General features: G+C 43.5%; 1 protein-coding gene across 3 annotated transcripts; it reads right to left on the bottom strand.

The window, feature by feature from the left end:
* Nucleotides 1–499: 499 nt before the first annotated feature.
* Nucleotides 500–13,697, bottom strand: mideasa (mitotic deacetylase associated SANT domain protein a). Of its 3 annotated transcripts, none has more exons than XM_023152081.3 (13): nucleotides 13,133–13,697; nucleotides 10,977–12,706; nucleotides 8,070–8,285; nucleotides 5,903–6,245; nucleotides 5,735–5,801; nucleotides 5,508–5,650; nucleotides 5,307–5,410; nucleotides 5,121–5,196; nucleotides 4,901–4,989; nucleotides 4,274–4,417; nucleotides 2,123–2,251; nucleotides 1,797–1,963; nucleotides 500–1,527 (listed from the first exon to the last, which is right to left on the bottom strand). In XM_023152081.3, the coding sequence occupies exons 2-13, from the start codon at nucleotides 12,480–12,482 to the stop codon at nucleotides 1,245–1,247; spliced, it is 3,267 nt and encodes a 1,088-aa protein (XP_023007849.1). In that variant the 5' UTR covers nucleotides 12,483–12,706; nucleotides 13,133–13,697; the 3' UTR covers nucleotides 500–1,244. The 3 variants fall into 3 exon arrangements, with proteins under 3 accessions (XP_023007849.1, XP_023007848.1, XP_012779446.2); XM_023152080.3 differs by having other exon boundaries at nucleotides 13,122–13,697; XM_012923992.4 differs by having other exon boundaries at nucleotides 13,118–13,697.
* Between the last annotated feature and the right edge of the window lie 400 nt (nucleotides 13,698–14,097).

The raw sequence follows: 14,097 nt of genomic DNA on the forward strand, positions 1-14,097 counted from the left end.
ACTCAGTCACTGATGGGCTGGAGACAGAAACAGAGCCACTTTGTCTTCAATAATCTCAGCGCAATATCCCTCGCATCTCATCTCCCAAGAGCATCATTTCCCTTTATGGCTCACACTCCTAAATGGCTGAATTATGCCACCAAAGATCAATGCAAAATTTCACCACTCCCTAGCGTCTCAAGACAAGTTGGCTTTCCAGCCCTTAATCTTAAAATTATAGGCCTTTGGAGCCTGTCTGGCATATAAGACCTATGAGCACAGCATTAGAAGTAAATCTCTCTTTGCCCACTAGATGTATAAGGATGTTATGATTTAGGAATATAAAATGACATAAATCTTGACTTGGTCTACATAGAATTTAAGCCACGTTTATCTTAGGCCAATCAGACAACAGCAATATTTCCATTCACCTACAGGCAGCCATGAAGGGAAATTCTCAGATCACACTGAACCTCTGCCGCCATCTGCTGGTTAAACAAAAAACCCCATCCACTCCTCAGAAGAATATATTTCTTTAATACATTTCTCAATTCACCAGTCACATTACAGCCGACATGATTACTTTTTATATTATCAAAATCACTGAAGAAAAAAAAAACGCAGTATCATAAATATATGACAGTCTCATATATATATTTTTTGTACATATTCATTTCAAAGGTCCCTTAGTTTAAAAATAAGTGTACAACCCACCTAAAAATCTGATAGAAATCTGCTAAATGCAGCGCTGTTTTTTTTCCTGTAAGAAGTATTTGAAACAGAATGGCTTCTGTCTTTAAAGGGAAGCAACTATAAAGTAATGATTGCCTTGATCTCATTTTATTGCTAGAAAGATATCCTGATTCATCAAACAACCATTGAAGATCTTAACATATGTTCAATTAAATAAGATTTAAAAAGGCCCTATTAGCAAAAGCAGAAGCATAGCACACGGACATTTTACACACACAAAAAAAAAAAAACCAACAAAAAAAACAAACTGATTATTTCAAAGGTACAAATGTGAAAATGTGGAGTGTGGCTTACACGCTGACGGTGTGAATCTGAATTACAGTCAAAGACAAACAGTTCAGGTCAGGAAACAAGTGAAAAGATCAACAGGAAGACTTTAAAAGCATCTTGTGCTTATTCTGCTCCTCATAGGGGAGCACATGTTTTTAAACACCTCCCTCCCTGATTTGTTCACCATCTCCCCTCTATTTACACATCAATCCATCCCATTAATGTTCGTCTTTATATCGGTCTCACTGCCAGTCTTCATCGTCGTCATCCTCCCCCTCTGATGAGTCCTCTTGGCTGCTGGCCTCAGCCTGCTCTGACGCTCCATTCCCATTACCTCCCCGCTGGGTCTCTGCAGCAGACACAGCTGCCGCCGCTGCTGCTGCTGCTGCCGCCGCCGCCTTCCTGGCTCGAGCTTGAGCTGCTGCCTGCTCCTCCTCCTCCTTCTGACGCAGCGCTGCAGCCTTCTTCTCCTGCTCGGCATGACTCTTCATGTGAGCGCTTCGACTCTTCACTTTATAAAACACTCTGTAAGGGAGGAAAAGGGTGCAGCGTTATGCTTGATAGCAACTGTTTGGAATAAAGCGGCGCTATTGAAAAAATAAATAAATAAATAAATATATCACGGAATTCACGGAAACTTCTAAACACACTGTGCCCCACAGAGATCAGCACACTGAGATGAACCAAAAATCACCAGCATTATTTGGACTCTTATAATGAATGAGCAAACATTCATAACACAATGCTAACAGGTCAGGAATTAACGCCAATCTCTGTGATGGCTTTTGTCGTACCTGTTGCATTTCTTGCAAGGAAAAATCTGCTCAGGTTCCTGCGAGGGCTTCAGTGGCACCCGGGGCTTCTTTGCAGCAGGCTCGGCCCGAGATCTGGGAAGTGCTGGAGACTGATGAGCCTCTTTATGAACAGTATCTGGCTCTTTGAGCACCAGCACTGTTCCTGCCTGAAGAGGCAGAAACAGAAGGTTGCGTTTTAGCACAGTTGAGACCAATGGTTCATAAAATTTAGATTTTTTCAAATAAATAAATGTATTGTTTTTTCCTTATTTTAAATATATTAACTGATAAGGATGTGTATCAAAGAACTATGAAATGAAACTTACATAGTCATGAACCTGTAGTGACTGAGCGACCCTCGCCTGCTGTTTTCTCTCATTGATTTGCTCTAAAGACATATTCTTCTTGTCATCCTCATCCGCTTCACCTTGAGTCATCTTCGGCTGCTGTGAACTCTGTAAGGAATCCCACCAGGGAAATTAGGCAGACTATGACCCAGAATCTTAAACATTACTTCAAGACAATAAGATCCTTGTTTCTTCATTAAAGGGGACCCGTTATTTATTTTTTTACCCTAGTCTTTCTTCTTAATTGTCCCCCCCCCAAAAAAAAACCAAACAAACAAAAACAGAGGTTTTCCTTAATAAAGTCGCAGCTGTTGAGAGTTTTGCAGCCTCCACTCCCTGGTACACTTGACTCAGCTTTCTCAAGATTTCCTCAAAATGCTTTCTTAGTTGCCAGACCCCCCCCCCCCCCCCTTCCTAAAAAAAAAAAGAAAGCACATTAACAGTGGATACACAAAATGTATTACTCTATTCAAGGACCCCAGATGAGGGGCAGCCAATCAGAAGTAAAGTGGGTATCTTGTTTCAAACTAACAGGCTCTATATACGGGGAAGGATAGGATTAGATTAAAAATTGGATCTAGACATCTTTATATAGAGTAATAATCATATACAAATATGATTATTACTCTACATTTTTAGACCAGCTAATGTGCAACCCTTCTTTTCTCACAACCACCAACTCATCGTTCTTGATTCCAGTGGTCTTAACATTTTGCGTGGCCAGAGCACATCCTTATTTTGGTACTTTTGTAAATAACTGCTGTCAACCAGAGAATAGGTCCAGGGGTTGCTTTATTTAGGGTCACACAAATACATGTATCAGAAATGCTGAAGAAAGCCACTGGCTGAAGGGTGTCTGTTTCTTTTTGCTGCCGTGTATTTAAAATAACATAGCAGCAAAAAGACGTGGCACAAAGCATATTTCTCCATGTGCAGACATCTGTATTCACACACAATGAAACCCCTTCTTAAAAACACTCAAGTTCCATTTGATTAGTTGAAAAATGTTGACGACTTTTAATTAATCCTAAATATATTCAAACAGATAAATATAACATGGAAGACACATTCAACCATGCACAATGAAACGCACATGAGACATTGCAAATACTACATATACGGTCATGGTAAACAGTACACCAATCAATTCAAAGGTTTTATGTACAAGCACATGATCTAAAGCACACCTGGTGTACTTAATGCTAGGTAAATACAACCTCAGGTGAGCAACAATACAACATATTACAAAGTGTTATTATTTATTTAACAACAATTTTGCCAAAAATTAAGAAGCAGTGTTTGAAAAGCTGAGTGCATCCCATAATTCAAGAGCTTATTTAACCACCTTTAGAAGCACTAATGTGAAGTAACTGTTTTCTGTGACTTAATCAGTCTCTCACATCATTGTGGAGGAATTTTGTCCCACCCTTCTTTACAGTGTTGCTTCAGTTCACTAAAGTTTGCAGGCATTTGTTTATGCACAGCTCTCCAAGCTCCTGCAAAAACATTTCAGTCAGGTTGACGTCGGGTTTTTAATTGGACAATTATAACACCCAGAAATGATGTTGCAGATTTACTGCTGGGTTTGGGGTCGTTCTCCTGTTTTATAACTCTAAGCTTAAGCTGTTGGACAAGTGGCCTCACATGGTTGACTTTGACTGCAAAACCAAGCCCAAATCCTCACTCCTCCACCAACGTGCCTGACAGTTGGTATCAGGCGCTTGTGCTCTAATGTGTGTTTGTATGAGAGGAGTTTCAGCAGATGTGGCGCTATTAATTATGGCCATGAGGCTGTTGAAGAGGCCTTGGTTTCAAGCCACACTGAAGTCATTTATTGCACGTCTTCCTCCTGCTCTCTTACCCAGCTTTCCCGATTCCTCTCCACTGCCCTATCTCAATAAAGGTTAACAAAATCAATCAAATGCATTTGATTAGCAGCACCTGGCTGCCACGTAGCCTCTTGAGGCTGTAATTTTTCACACAGTGCTTCTGCATTTTGGTTTAACTTTTGTTTGATAAACAACAAATTAAAGGACCAGATTACTTCACCTTAGAATTCAGGATGTGCTTTTTATTACCATGACTGCATATTGACTCTTTAAAATAAAGGTCAGATTTAACCGCGCTTACCTTGACGTCCACGACTGCCTCTGCGTGTTTTTCCACAGATGAATCAGGAGGGCCGAACATTAAAATCCCATTGCGACCAACTTTCACCTGCTTCTTGTATGTGTAGTAGAACTCCACACACTGAGCCACGGTCTTAGTCCGCACCTTTAAAACAGTCAGAGAAGCGTGCACATGTAAAGCTTTATTGAATAATAAGAATACGTAAGATAATCCTTGAGAAGTCACTCTGTCTCAGCTTATTTTACCGCTTTTTTTTTTAAAGCCCACATTTCCTATAAAAATAGTCATTTCCTGTCGCAAAGAGGATGTGAATTTTTCAGTCTGAATGACTTTTTGAACCTTTTTAAAGATGCAGCTCGTCTTTGTGTTGAGAGGTGAGCGTCCTCTTCCTGTTTACTCATTTTCCATTACATCTAAATCTGGCATCATGCAGCAAAGACCGAACGTCTTAACTATTATTGTCTTGTTTGATTAAAGCAATTACGTGAATGCCTCGAGGAGTGCACAAAGGATTTATTGACGCTACACAGAGTGCATTTAATCGTATGCAACTGTTTGTTTGGTTGCTTTCTTCCCCCCCACTGATTCACAGTTGTTCTTGCTGCAGGGTCAAATTAATGAACATACCAGTTTCTGCACCAGAAAGAAGTCCTTCCTGTAGGCAGAGATCCCCTTATTGAAAAACCGCTTCTCCTCTGCTGTCCAGCTGTCAGAGCCTGAGGGGAAAACAAATGCAGTAAAAATAGGCGAGTGAGCAAGAGCATAAATTGCAGAGAAAGGCAAAGAGAAAGCACGTGACAGCTGATTGAAGCAATTAGCATAAAAAGCTTCTTTTTGTTGTTGTTACCTGAGTAGTGATAACCTATCAATTGATGGCCTTTGGGGAAAATTGGATCCTGATGCATCAAACGTCCCAGTGTTTCCTTAAAAGTTGGCATCACCGTGAGCAAAGGCATGTCCCTCATTTGAAAGCTATGAAACACTTACAAGTAGTAGTGTAAATAATGTAATATCTGTACGTCACTTTACTCACAAGGAAATCTCCTCCACATTCATGAAAACAGTGCAAAGCCAGCTCCTGATTGGTTCCTCCTCCTCTCAAAACGCTCGAACATGCCATGTTCATCAAATCCTCCACTACAAAGAGAACGTGAGGAGTGTCGATGGTGACAAAAAGCTCAAAGTATGAATAAAAAGCGAGGTCGGTAGGTCACATGTTATGATGGACACTTACTGGTCTCTTTGTCACCATGTTTGAAGGCGGCGTCATCAGTAGGAACCCAAACCAAGTCCGCTTTGTGCTGGGCGGACTGGGAAGAAGCTTCATCTTGCAAATCAGGAATTTCTGCCTGGTACTTTTGCCCAATGTTGATCCGTCTGAATGCCAACACAGAGGGCTGAGTTATGAAGCCGTCAGTTAGAAACAATAGTAGGTTGTTTGGATGTTTAAGTGCTACTCACGGTTCGAGGCTCACAGGTGTAGCCTCGGCGTTCAAGGTGAAGCTAGGCGGCGTAACGTCTGAACTCGCTGGAAGAGGCGAATGAAAAAGCTCTTGCTTGTTAAGTAATTTATTCAAACAAGTAACTCACATATATCACTGCAAAAGAACTGAAGCAAACGAGACTCACTGGAACGCAGAAGGCTCCGAGCTGCAGACTTGGGCGTAGGCGGGGGCGGCAGGATTTGGTTGGTTACAGCTATGTTAGTGAGGAAGGTGGAGAAGTAGAGTCCGGAGCCCTCCCGCACAGGAGACAGGATGGGTGGTGGCGTGTATGGGGGAAAGGTAAGAGGGTTGTCCATCAGGCGCACCGGAGAACGGAGGTTGCTCTGAAAGGAAGTGATGCTGGAGTAGACGGATGGTGCGATGAAGGTGGATGGTTTGGGGGGAGGGATGATGAGAGGTTCGGGACGTGGCCTGCGCTTCAGTTTAGCTTTTCCGTCCTCATCAAGTCCTGTATCGCTTTCCTCATCCTGGATGGAAGAAGCAGAGTTAACACAAACCTATATTTTTTATAACAATCATGAGCAGGTTTCACACCTGACTGATCAAATTCAAGGAATAAATTCTCCCTGCTATCCTCCACCTTCCTCCTGTATTAACCTTTATTGCTCCTGGATCAGACACAACCGGCCATAAAGCTGACTGAACGTTCTCACGTGGTTTATCGTGACGCAATCTAAGTTTCTCTGTGAGAAGGGAAAAGCCACACACAGACGACAACGCCTCATCAGCTGGGGTGTAAATGGATTTTACACAACAAGTCAGGTTAGAAAGGCGTTTTTAAAGTTCACCGATTTATTATTAAATCTCAGGTCCAGATCGTTAACTGTATTAAAACATCCTTTTGGACTAAACCGTTTCTGATATTCAAATTATGCTAGTGTTTTGAGACTTATGTGATAAAGTTTTGTACCTCTATGTCCAACATTTGAGGACCTTGTTGGAAATTAAAGGAACAGTCCCACACAGAACAACTGAACATTTTCTCAGGCCTGTAGTGCCATTTCTCTGTTGGTGTCAAACGCCCAGCTTTGGAGGAATTGCCTGTGCATTCAGCTGGGGCTTGCCTTAATTTTATGACTTTGCAAAAAATAAATAAAACTCAGCTGCAACTCCAGAAATCCCAGCGCCCAGTTTCTCCAGTAAACGGAGAAACAGAATCAGAGCTGGCACAAGCTAAAATCCCCTCTGAAGAAGTACTAGGACCACATTAAGGAAAAGTACATTGTTGTTCATTTCATTTTAAATTTGGAGATTAAAGTTGTAGTTTGAAGTCAAACAACTCCCACGGCTGCTATACTCTCTACAAAATGCCGGGTATAGATGAGTAATTGAAACGCCAACTTTAATCTCTGTATTTTGACTGTTTTCTCAAAATGAACAATGACATTTATGTTGTTGCACTAATACTCCTACCTAATACTATCATTAATGTTTACTTCTCACCCCACTGTCACAACCACATGCAACGACATGCATGCTAGCTTAATTTGCGATTCTAAACTGAATGTGTGAATGATCACCCATTTTTTTTTGTACAAGCCCTGTGACAGATTCATGACCTGTCTGGGTTATGTGGTTATGAAAATGTATGAATAAAGTCATTCTGAAAAAGACACTGAAGCTGAATTTTGCAAATGTATTTTTGGCACGTTTAGCCCTAAACGGGTCATGGTGTCGCTTTACAGTAAGAATAAGCAGACCTCTCTTCACCAAACCTACTCGACCAGATAAAAATATCTAAGCTCAATTCGGAGTTTGTCTTCTCCCTACATTGATTTTTTTGCATTACACACATAAAATAGATTTAATCATCTGGCCCAGTGATGAGTGTACTTCCTGAATCTGACTTCACTGTGAACCTACAGTCTGTAATGATGTTCATGTGGTTCAGGATTTTGGAATTAATGAGTCACATCATCTAATTCAGTCCATAAATTGTGGGTTGGTCCAAGTTTCAGTTGCACATCTCTGTTACTCCTCAGCAGATGTCTGAAAGACTCAAAGTCTCAATGTTTAACCACTGCGAGGTCTGAGCCGACCCATGAGAAGTTGAACTTTGAGGTTGTTTGTGTAACTGGGTGGGATGACATTGTCTTTGCTAACAATACTGCTCAAACTTGCATTTTAAAGGGGGGTATCAAGGTAGTTATGCAATGTGGTCTAAGCCTGAATAAACATCTACAAACACGACGGCTGTAAATGTTTCATCGTGGTATGCAAAAAAAGAAAAAAGTCCCTTTAAAGTGACTGAAAGGAAAACAATTCAAATCTCTCGTCCTTAGGGAACTAACCTGAGCAAAACTCTCAGTCATGGTGCTTCTCAGCGATCGCCGGCGAGCCACAATGACAGAAGGTTTGCGATCGGATGGTGCAGCAGGCCGCTCGCCCTGACCGGGCCGCCCCTGAGCCCAGCCACCCTGAGGATCTGTTTGACCTCTGTGGACTGGCACAGATACTGGGATGACCAGGGGCACCATTGTGGCTTGCCTGCTTGAAGCACCGTCTTCCTGTTGAGGCACAATAAGGAAAGAGGCAGGAAGATTAGAAAAGGCAGAAGAGAGTTGAGGAAGTAGCAGGAAAATAAAGGAAAAGGGATTGAGATATAAAAAGAGGAAGAAGTCCAAGTGGTCACATGAGCTTTTTTTGCATTCGGCTCCAATTTAAAAAAAAAAAAAGAAAAGAAAAAAAAAAAGAAAGAAAGAATCAGAATTACTGTTTCTGAACAGAAATATCTATTCTTTCGTTGTTTTTTGTAACATTTGAATCACTAAAAAGTCCCCAAGATACAACAGACATACATTTCTTACATTCACCAGCCACTTTATTAGGTACAGCTGCTTTAACTGCTCATCAGTACAAATATCCAATCAGTTAATCACATGGCAGCAACCCGGTGCAAATAGACACGGTTAAGATGATCCGCTGAAGTGCAAATCAACCACTTGGAAGAAATGCGATTTAAGTGACTTTAAATGTGGCATTGTTGGTGCCAGATGAGCTTGTCTGAGTATTTCAGAAACTGCTGATCTACTGGGATTTTCCCACACAAGCATCTCTAGGGTTTACAGAGAATGATCAGAAAAAGAGAAAATATCCTGCGAGCAGCAGTTCTCTGGGAAAATTGCCTCGTTGATGCCAAAGATCAGGGGAGAATGCCCAGACTACTTTGAGCTGTTAAATAGGCAACAGTATCTTCAATAATAACAATCAAGGTACGCAGAAGAGCATCTCTTAACTCACAACATGAGCTACAGCAGCAGAAGACCACACTGGGTGCCACTCCTGGCAGCTAAGACAGGAAACGGAGGCAACAACTCAAACAGGCTCAACAGTTGCACAACAGATGAAAAATGTTACCCGGTCTGTTGAGTCTCAGTTTCTGCACCGACATCCAGGTGGTAGGTCAGAATTTAGTGTAAACAACAGGATAGCGCACCATCCTCTCAAACTGTTCTTGAACATCCCAGTGAGCTCAGTGGCCTTCGCAGCCACCAGATCTCAATCTGGCTGAGCACTTTTGGGATGTGGCAGAACTGGAGATTCATGCAATGGACGTGCAGCTGATAAATCTGCAGTGTTATGTCATGACATCAATATGCATCAAAATCTCTGAGGAATGTTTCCAGCACCTTGCTTTAGTTATGCATACACTAGCAGATCTAGTTGTACCTAATAAAGTGTCCAGTGAACATAGAAAGCACAAAAAAAATGCAAATAAAGTTCAAAAATATATTATTCGAATAAAAAGTAGCAATGACAACAAAAACATGATACTATCACGTCAATCTGGACAAATTTCTCTGAGACAACTCATTTAATCAATGCCACAGAGGATTAAAGAATAGAGGGGAACATGTACCCAATAAAGTGGCAGATGAGTTTACTTTTAAGATTTAAAAGCACCTAAATGATAAAGTAGTAACTTATTATTTTCCTCAAAATTAATTCCTCAACCAATAAACCACATATCAGCTTGAAACGCCATAATTAAGAGATCAATTAAAAATGAAAATTTAAAATAAACACCACAGAGCAGAAAAATTAAAGTCTCTTTCAAAACATGTGCATTCCACCTGTAAAATAAAAATAGAAATATATAAAATTTCATCATAGGGCTTTACAAGCACATACTTTGGCAGGCTTTCGGAGACGTCCACATGCCTGCCTGGTATTTCTGCTCATTCTAACTCAAAGAAAAACTAGCAAAATGAGTAATCCTGGCTTCTAGTGGTGGGGGTTAAAGCATGAATCAGTTTTGTGATTTATAATTAGTAAAAGTTAAGAACAAAAGTAAAGACACTCGTCTCGTCTCCTGACCTAGAAAACAAAGTGCAGTTTAACTAACCACAACGAAACAGCTCTGGGTTGTGAATCGCCACCTTAAACCTGTTTGGCGTGTAGTGGGGAGAAAAGGAGTGTAGCTATACAGGTTGACAGTGCTGCCCCTCCCTAGCTCTGCTGAATGACTGGGAAAAGGCCTGAGGAATGTGGAGGTGTGCAGACATGCAGCTGCTCCAACGTGCGCGCGGTGCAAGAAAGCCTTCGATAAGCTTCGTAACCCCCTGAGGGAAGAGGACTACCTGTCCGTTTGCTTGCGTTAAAATGGACTCAGACTGAGTTTTACTCATTTCTGCGACTTGTGTTTATGTAAAAAAAAACAACAACAAAATAAAAACTGCTAAAGAAACCTTAAAGAAGCAGGCCCCAGTGGGTGTGCCACGATTAAAGTAAATATTATATATCCTGAATAAAACGACAGAGCGTATCATCTTTCATACAGCAGTAAAATGAGGAGAGCAGATCAAAAAGGCGAATCTTCAGTGAACGGCAGACATTCAGGTTTCACCAGATACGTTGTCTGCAGTATCGATGTGCAACTTGTTAAAACAGCCCGCAATGACTGAGGCTCAACAGCTGCACGAGTCGAGTAAACAAGCCCAAGAAAAGGATTTTGTAAACCATAGGGAAGTTCTGCATAGAAACAGAGTCCTTCCTCTTTGTACAGCTGCTTGCCAACTTTGCCAGATGAGAAAATCTGCTCTCACTTGCACAAATGAGCTGCCTGCCCCGTTCCCTCTCAAGCAACCTGAGCCTAAGAGTATTTTATTTCTTTCTTTTTTTTTTTTAAATCATATTACTCTCATAAATGATTGATATATTCCCTACAGCAGCAGTGTAATGAGCCATTTCTCTTTTACCTTTACAATTTTTGCAGGCAGGGACTCCATCTCTGACGCCTTCTGTGCCAGGGTTTCCAAGTTGATCTCCTTGGATGCTCTCCTTCTCCTACGGATGACCCCTCCTGTTGTCACTTGGCTTTCCCCTGCTTTCGCAACCTGCGCACCCGCTACTCCGTTTTGGGGCGGTGGAGGCTCTTTGGCTTGAGACCAGATGTTTGTGGAAGGGGGATCCAGTGGCGACTGCCCCTCCCTGGAAAGGCGACGCGAGCGCCGAGGAGCAGCCGCGTTTGCGGGCTCTGTGGGATTTGCGCCGGCCTTTTCGGGGCATTGATCAGGAACGGCTGACGCGTCACAGCTTTGAGCCTCTGCTTCCTGCTGCGGCTCCGTCGACTGAACATCTTCTTTGGACCCAGTTTCAGATGGAGGCGGCTCGGCAGGCTGATAAGCGACGAAGTTTTGGGTCTGCTGCTGTTTTGGTTGCACCTGTGGCTGTGTCGTGTCTTGCTGTGACACATTTTGCTGCTGTAGCTGCTGCTGTTGTTGCATTTGCTGGATTTGTTGCTGTCTCTCCTGGAGCTGCTGCTGCTGCTGATACTGTTGCTGCATTTGTTGCTGCAGCTGTTGGATTTGATGTTGCTGGATTTGGTGCTGCTGTTGCTGCAAATGTTGCTGTTGTTGCTGCTGCTGCTGCAACTGAATCTGATGCTGTTGATGCAACTGTTGTTGCTGCTGCTGCTGTTGTTGTTGGTGATGATGGTGATGATGAATTTGTTGCTGTTGTTGCTGCTGCTGCTGCTGCTGCATCTGGTGTAGAAGCTGCTGCTGAGTTTTGGGCTGCTCACTGTAGGGCAGGTTCGGAATTGCCTTGTTTGCTGGAAAAACCGAGTAATAGCCAGATGAGAACTGTTGCTTGCTGGGTCTAAATGTTGCCTGGAAGGGCTGCAGCATGGACCCCTGCAAACCATGAGGTGGCACATGTGACTGGCCTTGGAGCTCCACGCCTTTGTGGCCATGTTGATAGGCTTGCAGCTGAGCCTGGTGCATTGCCGCCGCTGCAGCATGCTGTTCCCACTCAATCCCCCTGCCTTGAGCCGGAGCCTGTGTGGCATCTCTATAAACCTCCACAGGTCCGGACAGCTGATTTTCCCCTCCCATCGGCAGAGCTACACCTTCGTGGACTCCCTTGTGGAACGTCATCTGATTCCTGACATTCACTCCGCTCATGTAGGGGCCAAAATTCTGTCCCCAGGTCGACACAGGAACTTCCTGGGACCAGCCAGGGGCCTGTAAGGAGTCCTGGTGCATCCATTTTACTGGAGCACCCTGTTGATAGTGCGGTAAACTCTGGGGCCCTTTCTCTTGATTATAAACACCAGAGCTGCTGGCAGAGTCACTGTGGCTTGACTCTAAAGCTGGCGGTCCCATACCATAATAAACCTCCCCTGGGTGCTGCACAGCCTCTTTCATGGCTGCAGCACGGTGCTTACCACTCTTGTCAGTATTTACTTGAGCAGGAAGACTCATAGTAATAGAGCTTTCAGTCCCGATCTGTGAGCGTGCAAAAGCAAGTTGGTGCCTCTGTAGTGCGCTTTCACTGCTTGTGGTGAAGAAATTCTTTAACTGTGTATACAGAGGTATCTGGGAGGAAATATAAATCCCAAAGGAAAGCACAGGGTGGAGAACACGCAGTCCTCCTTCAAGAATCAAATCTGAGGCTCGCTGTCCATCCTCTTTAGGGGGTGCAAGACCTTACGATAGAAAGAAGAAGTCAGACACTTTTGTTTTCTTAGAAGACACAGAGTTTTCACTCGACTCTCAGTCGTCTTTGGCAATGAGGAAATTGAGGCCTACGCCAGCAGATAGCCCCGTTAGAGTAAAGTGAAAATATACAGGATTGCACGCAGATTGAGCAGAGAGAAAGAGTGCGCGCAGATAGGGCATTGCAAGTTTCGAAGGGACAGACAGACCTCAACACGGCGGCGCTTACAGTGTAGCTGCCATTTGGCACAACAAGAAATACAGGAAACGAAGGGGCTCGTGCAATCACCCGAGCGATAGCCAGTGATGTTTGTGTGAGAGGAGAAAAAAAGAGCAATAAGGAAGCGTCTGAGGAGCGAAGAGCTCTTAGGCAATCCAGCAGATTAAAAAGCATTACTTACACACCGTGTGATCACCTTATCAATGGTGCAAAGAGTCGCCCGTGTCCAACTCCACGGAGTCACTTTGGTTTCGATCAACTGCGCGCAGCTCCATGAAGGGATCGTGCGCAGCAAATGTCATAACTCTTGACAACTTTCCCTCGAGTTTCACAGCGCGCAATATGGCGAGCAGGCGAGCGAGCAGCCCCGCGGAAATACGCTCCAAAGTCCGGCCAGGGCCCGGGGCAGGCTCAGTAACGCCGTAGTTACAATGTTGCACACTGTATCCGCAAAACCGTACACTTCCAGGAAAACATGTCCACAACTTTCGCCCCCTCCACCTCCTCCCCTCCTCCTCTCCTGCACGCAACGTAAGTAAACCCACACGCGAGACGCTGAACGTGCAGCGGCCCGCTCGGGCACTTCCTCAGATCAGTGCGCTTTCGCTGAGAGGAAAGCTCCGAGTGTTTAAAGCCGCCGTTTCGGTTTGTCCGAGGTGCGCGGAAAAAGAAAAAAAGGCTGCGAAACTGCGCAAAACACGCAGAAAGTTGTGCACCTCCAAACGCACCGCCTCACCCCAAAACAGCTCAAGTCACATCCTGTTATCCAATCCGATTGTTTGGCCACTCCCATCGCCGCATCCGTGTGCGTTTGTTTCTCAGTGGCGGCTTCCCCGGAAATCGGAGGCTCGTCACACGGACGCAGTTTGTTGTTGGTTAAAATCAGGCCTCCAACCGGGTTTACGTTTGGATAATTCATCTGGTTCAACAAACCCCAGCTCTTCTATTAGAATTTATTCATCGCTTTATTCATTAAAGCGGGCTTATTACGCGTTATTTAAAGCCCAGCTACTCACTTTTATCATTTCATCCATGTTTATGTTTTTAACAAGAAACCTATTTTAAGCAGCTTCTCTGTTTCCTGCCAGAGACGAATACATTTCCCGTCATCTGCATCTGTCCACAGTGTTATTTACGAGCAGGCACCACACTGATTATCTG

This window comes from Maylandia zebra, linkage group LG15, assembly GCF_041146795.1.
Source record: "Maylandia zebra isolate NMK-2024a linkage group LG15, Mzebra_GT3a, whole genome shotgun sequence".
In the NCBI taxonomy this organism is placed as follows: Eukaryota; Metazoa; Chordata; class Actinopteri; order Cichliformes; family Cichlidae; genus Maylandia; species Maylandia zebra.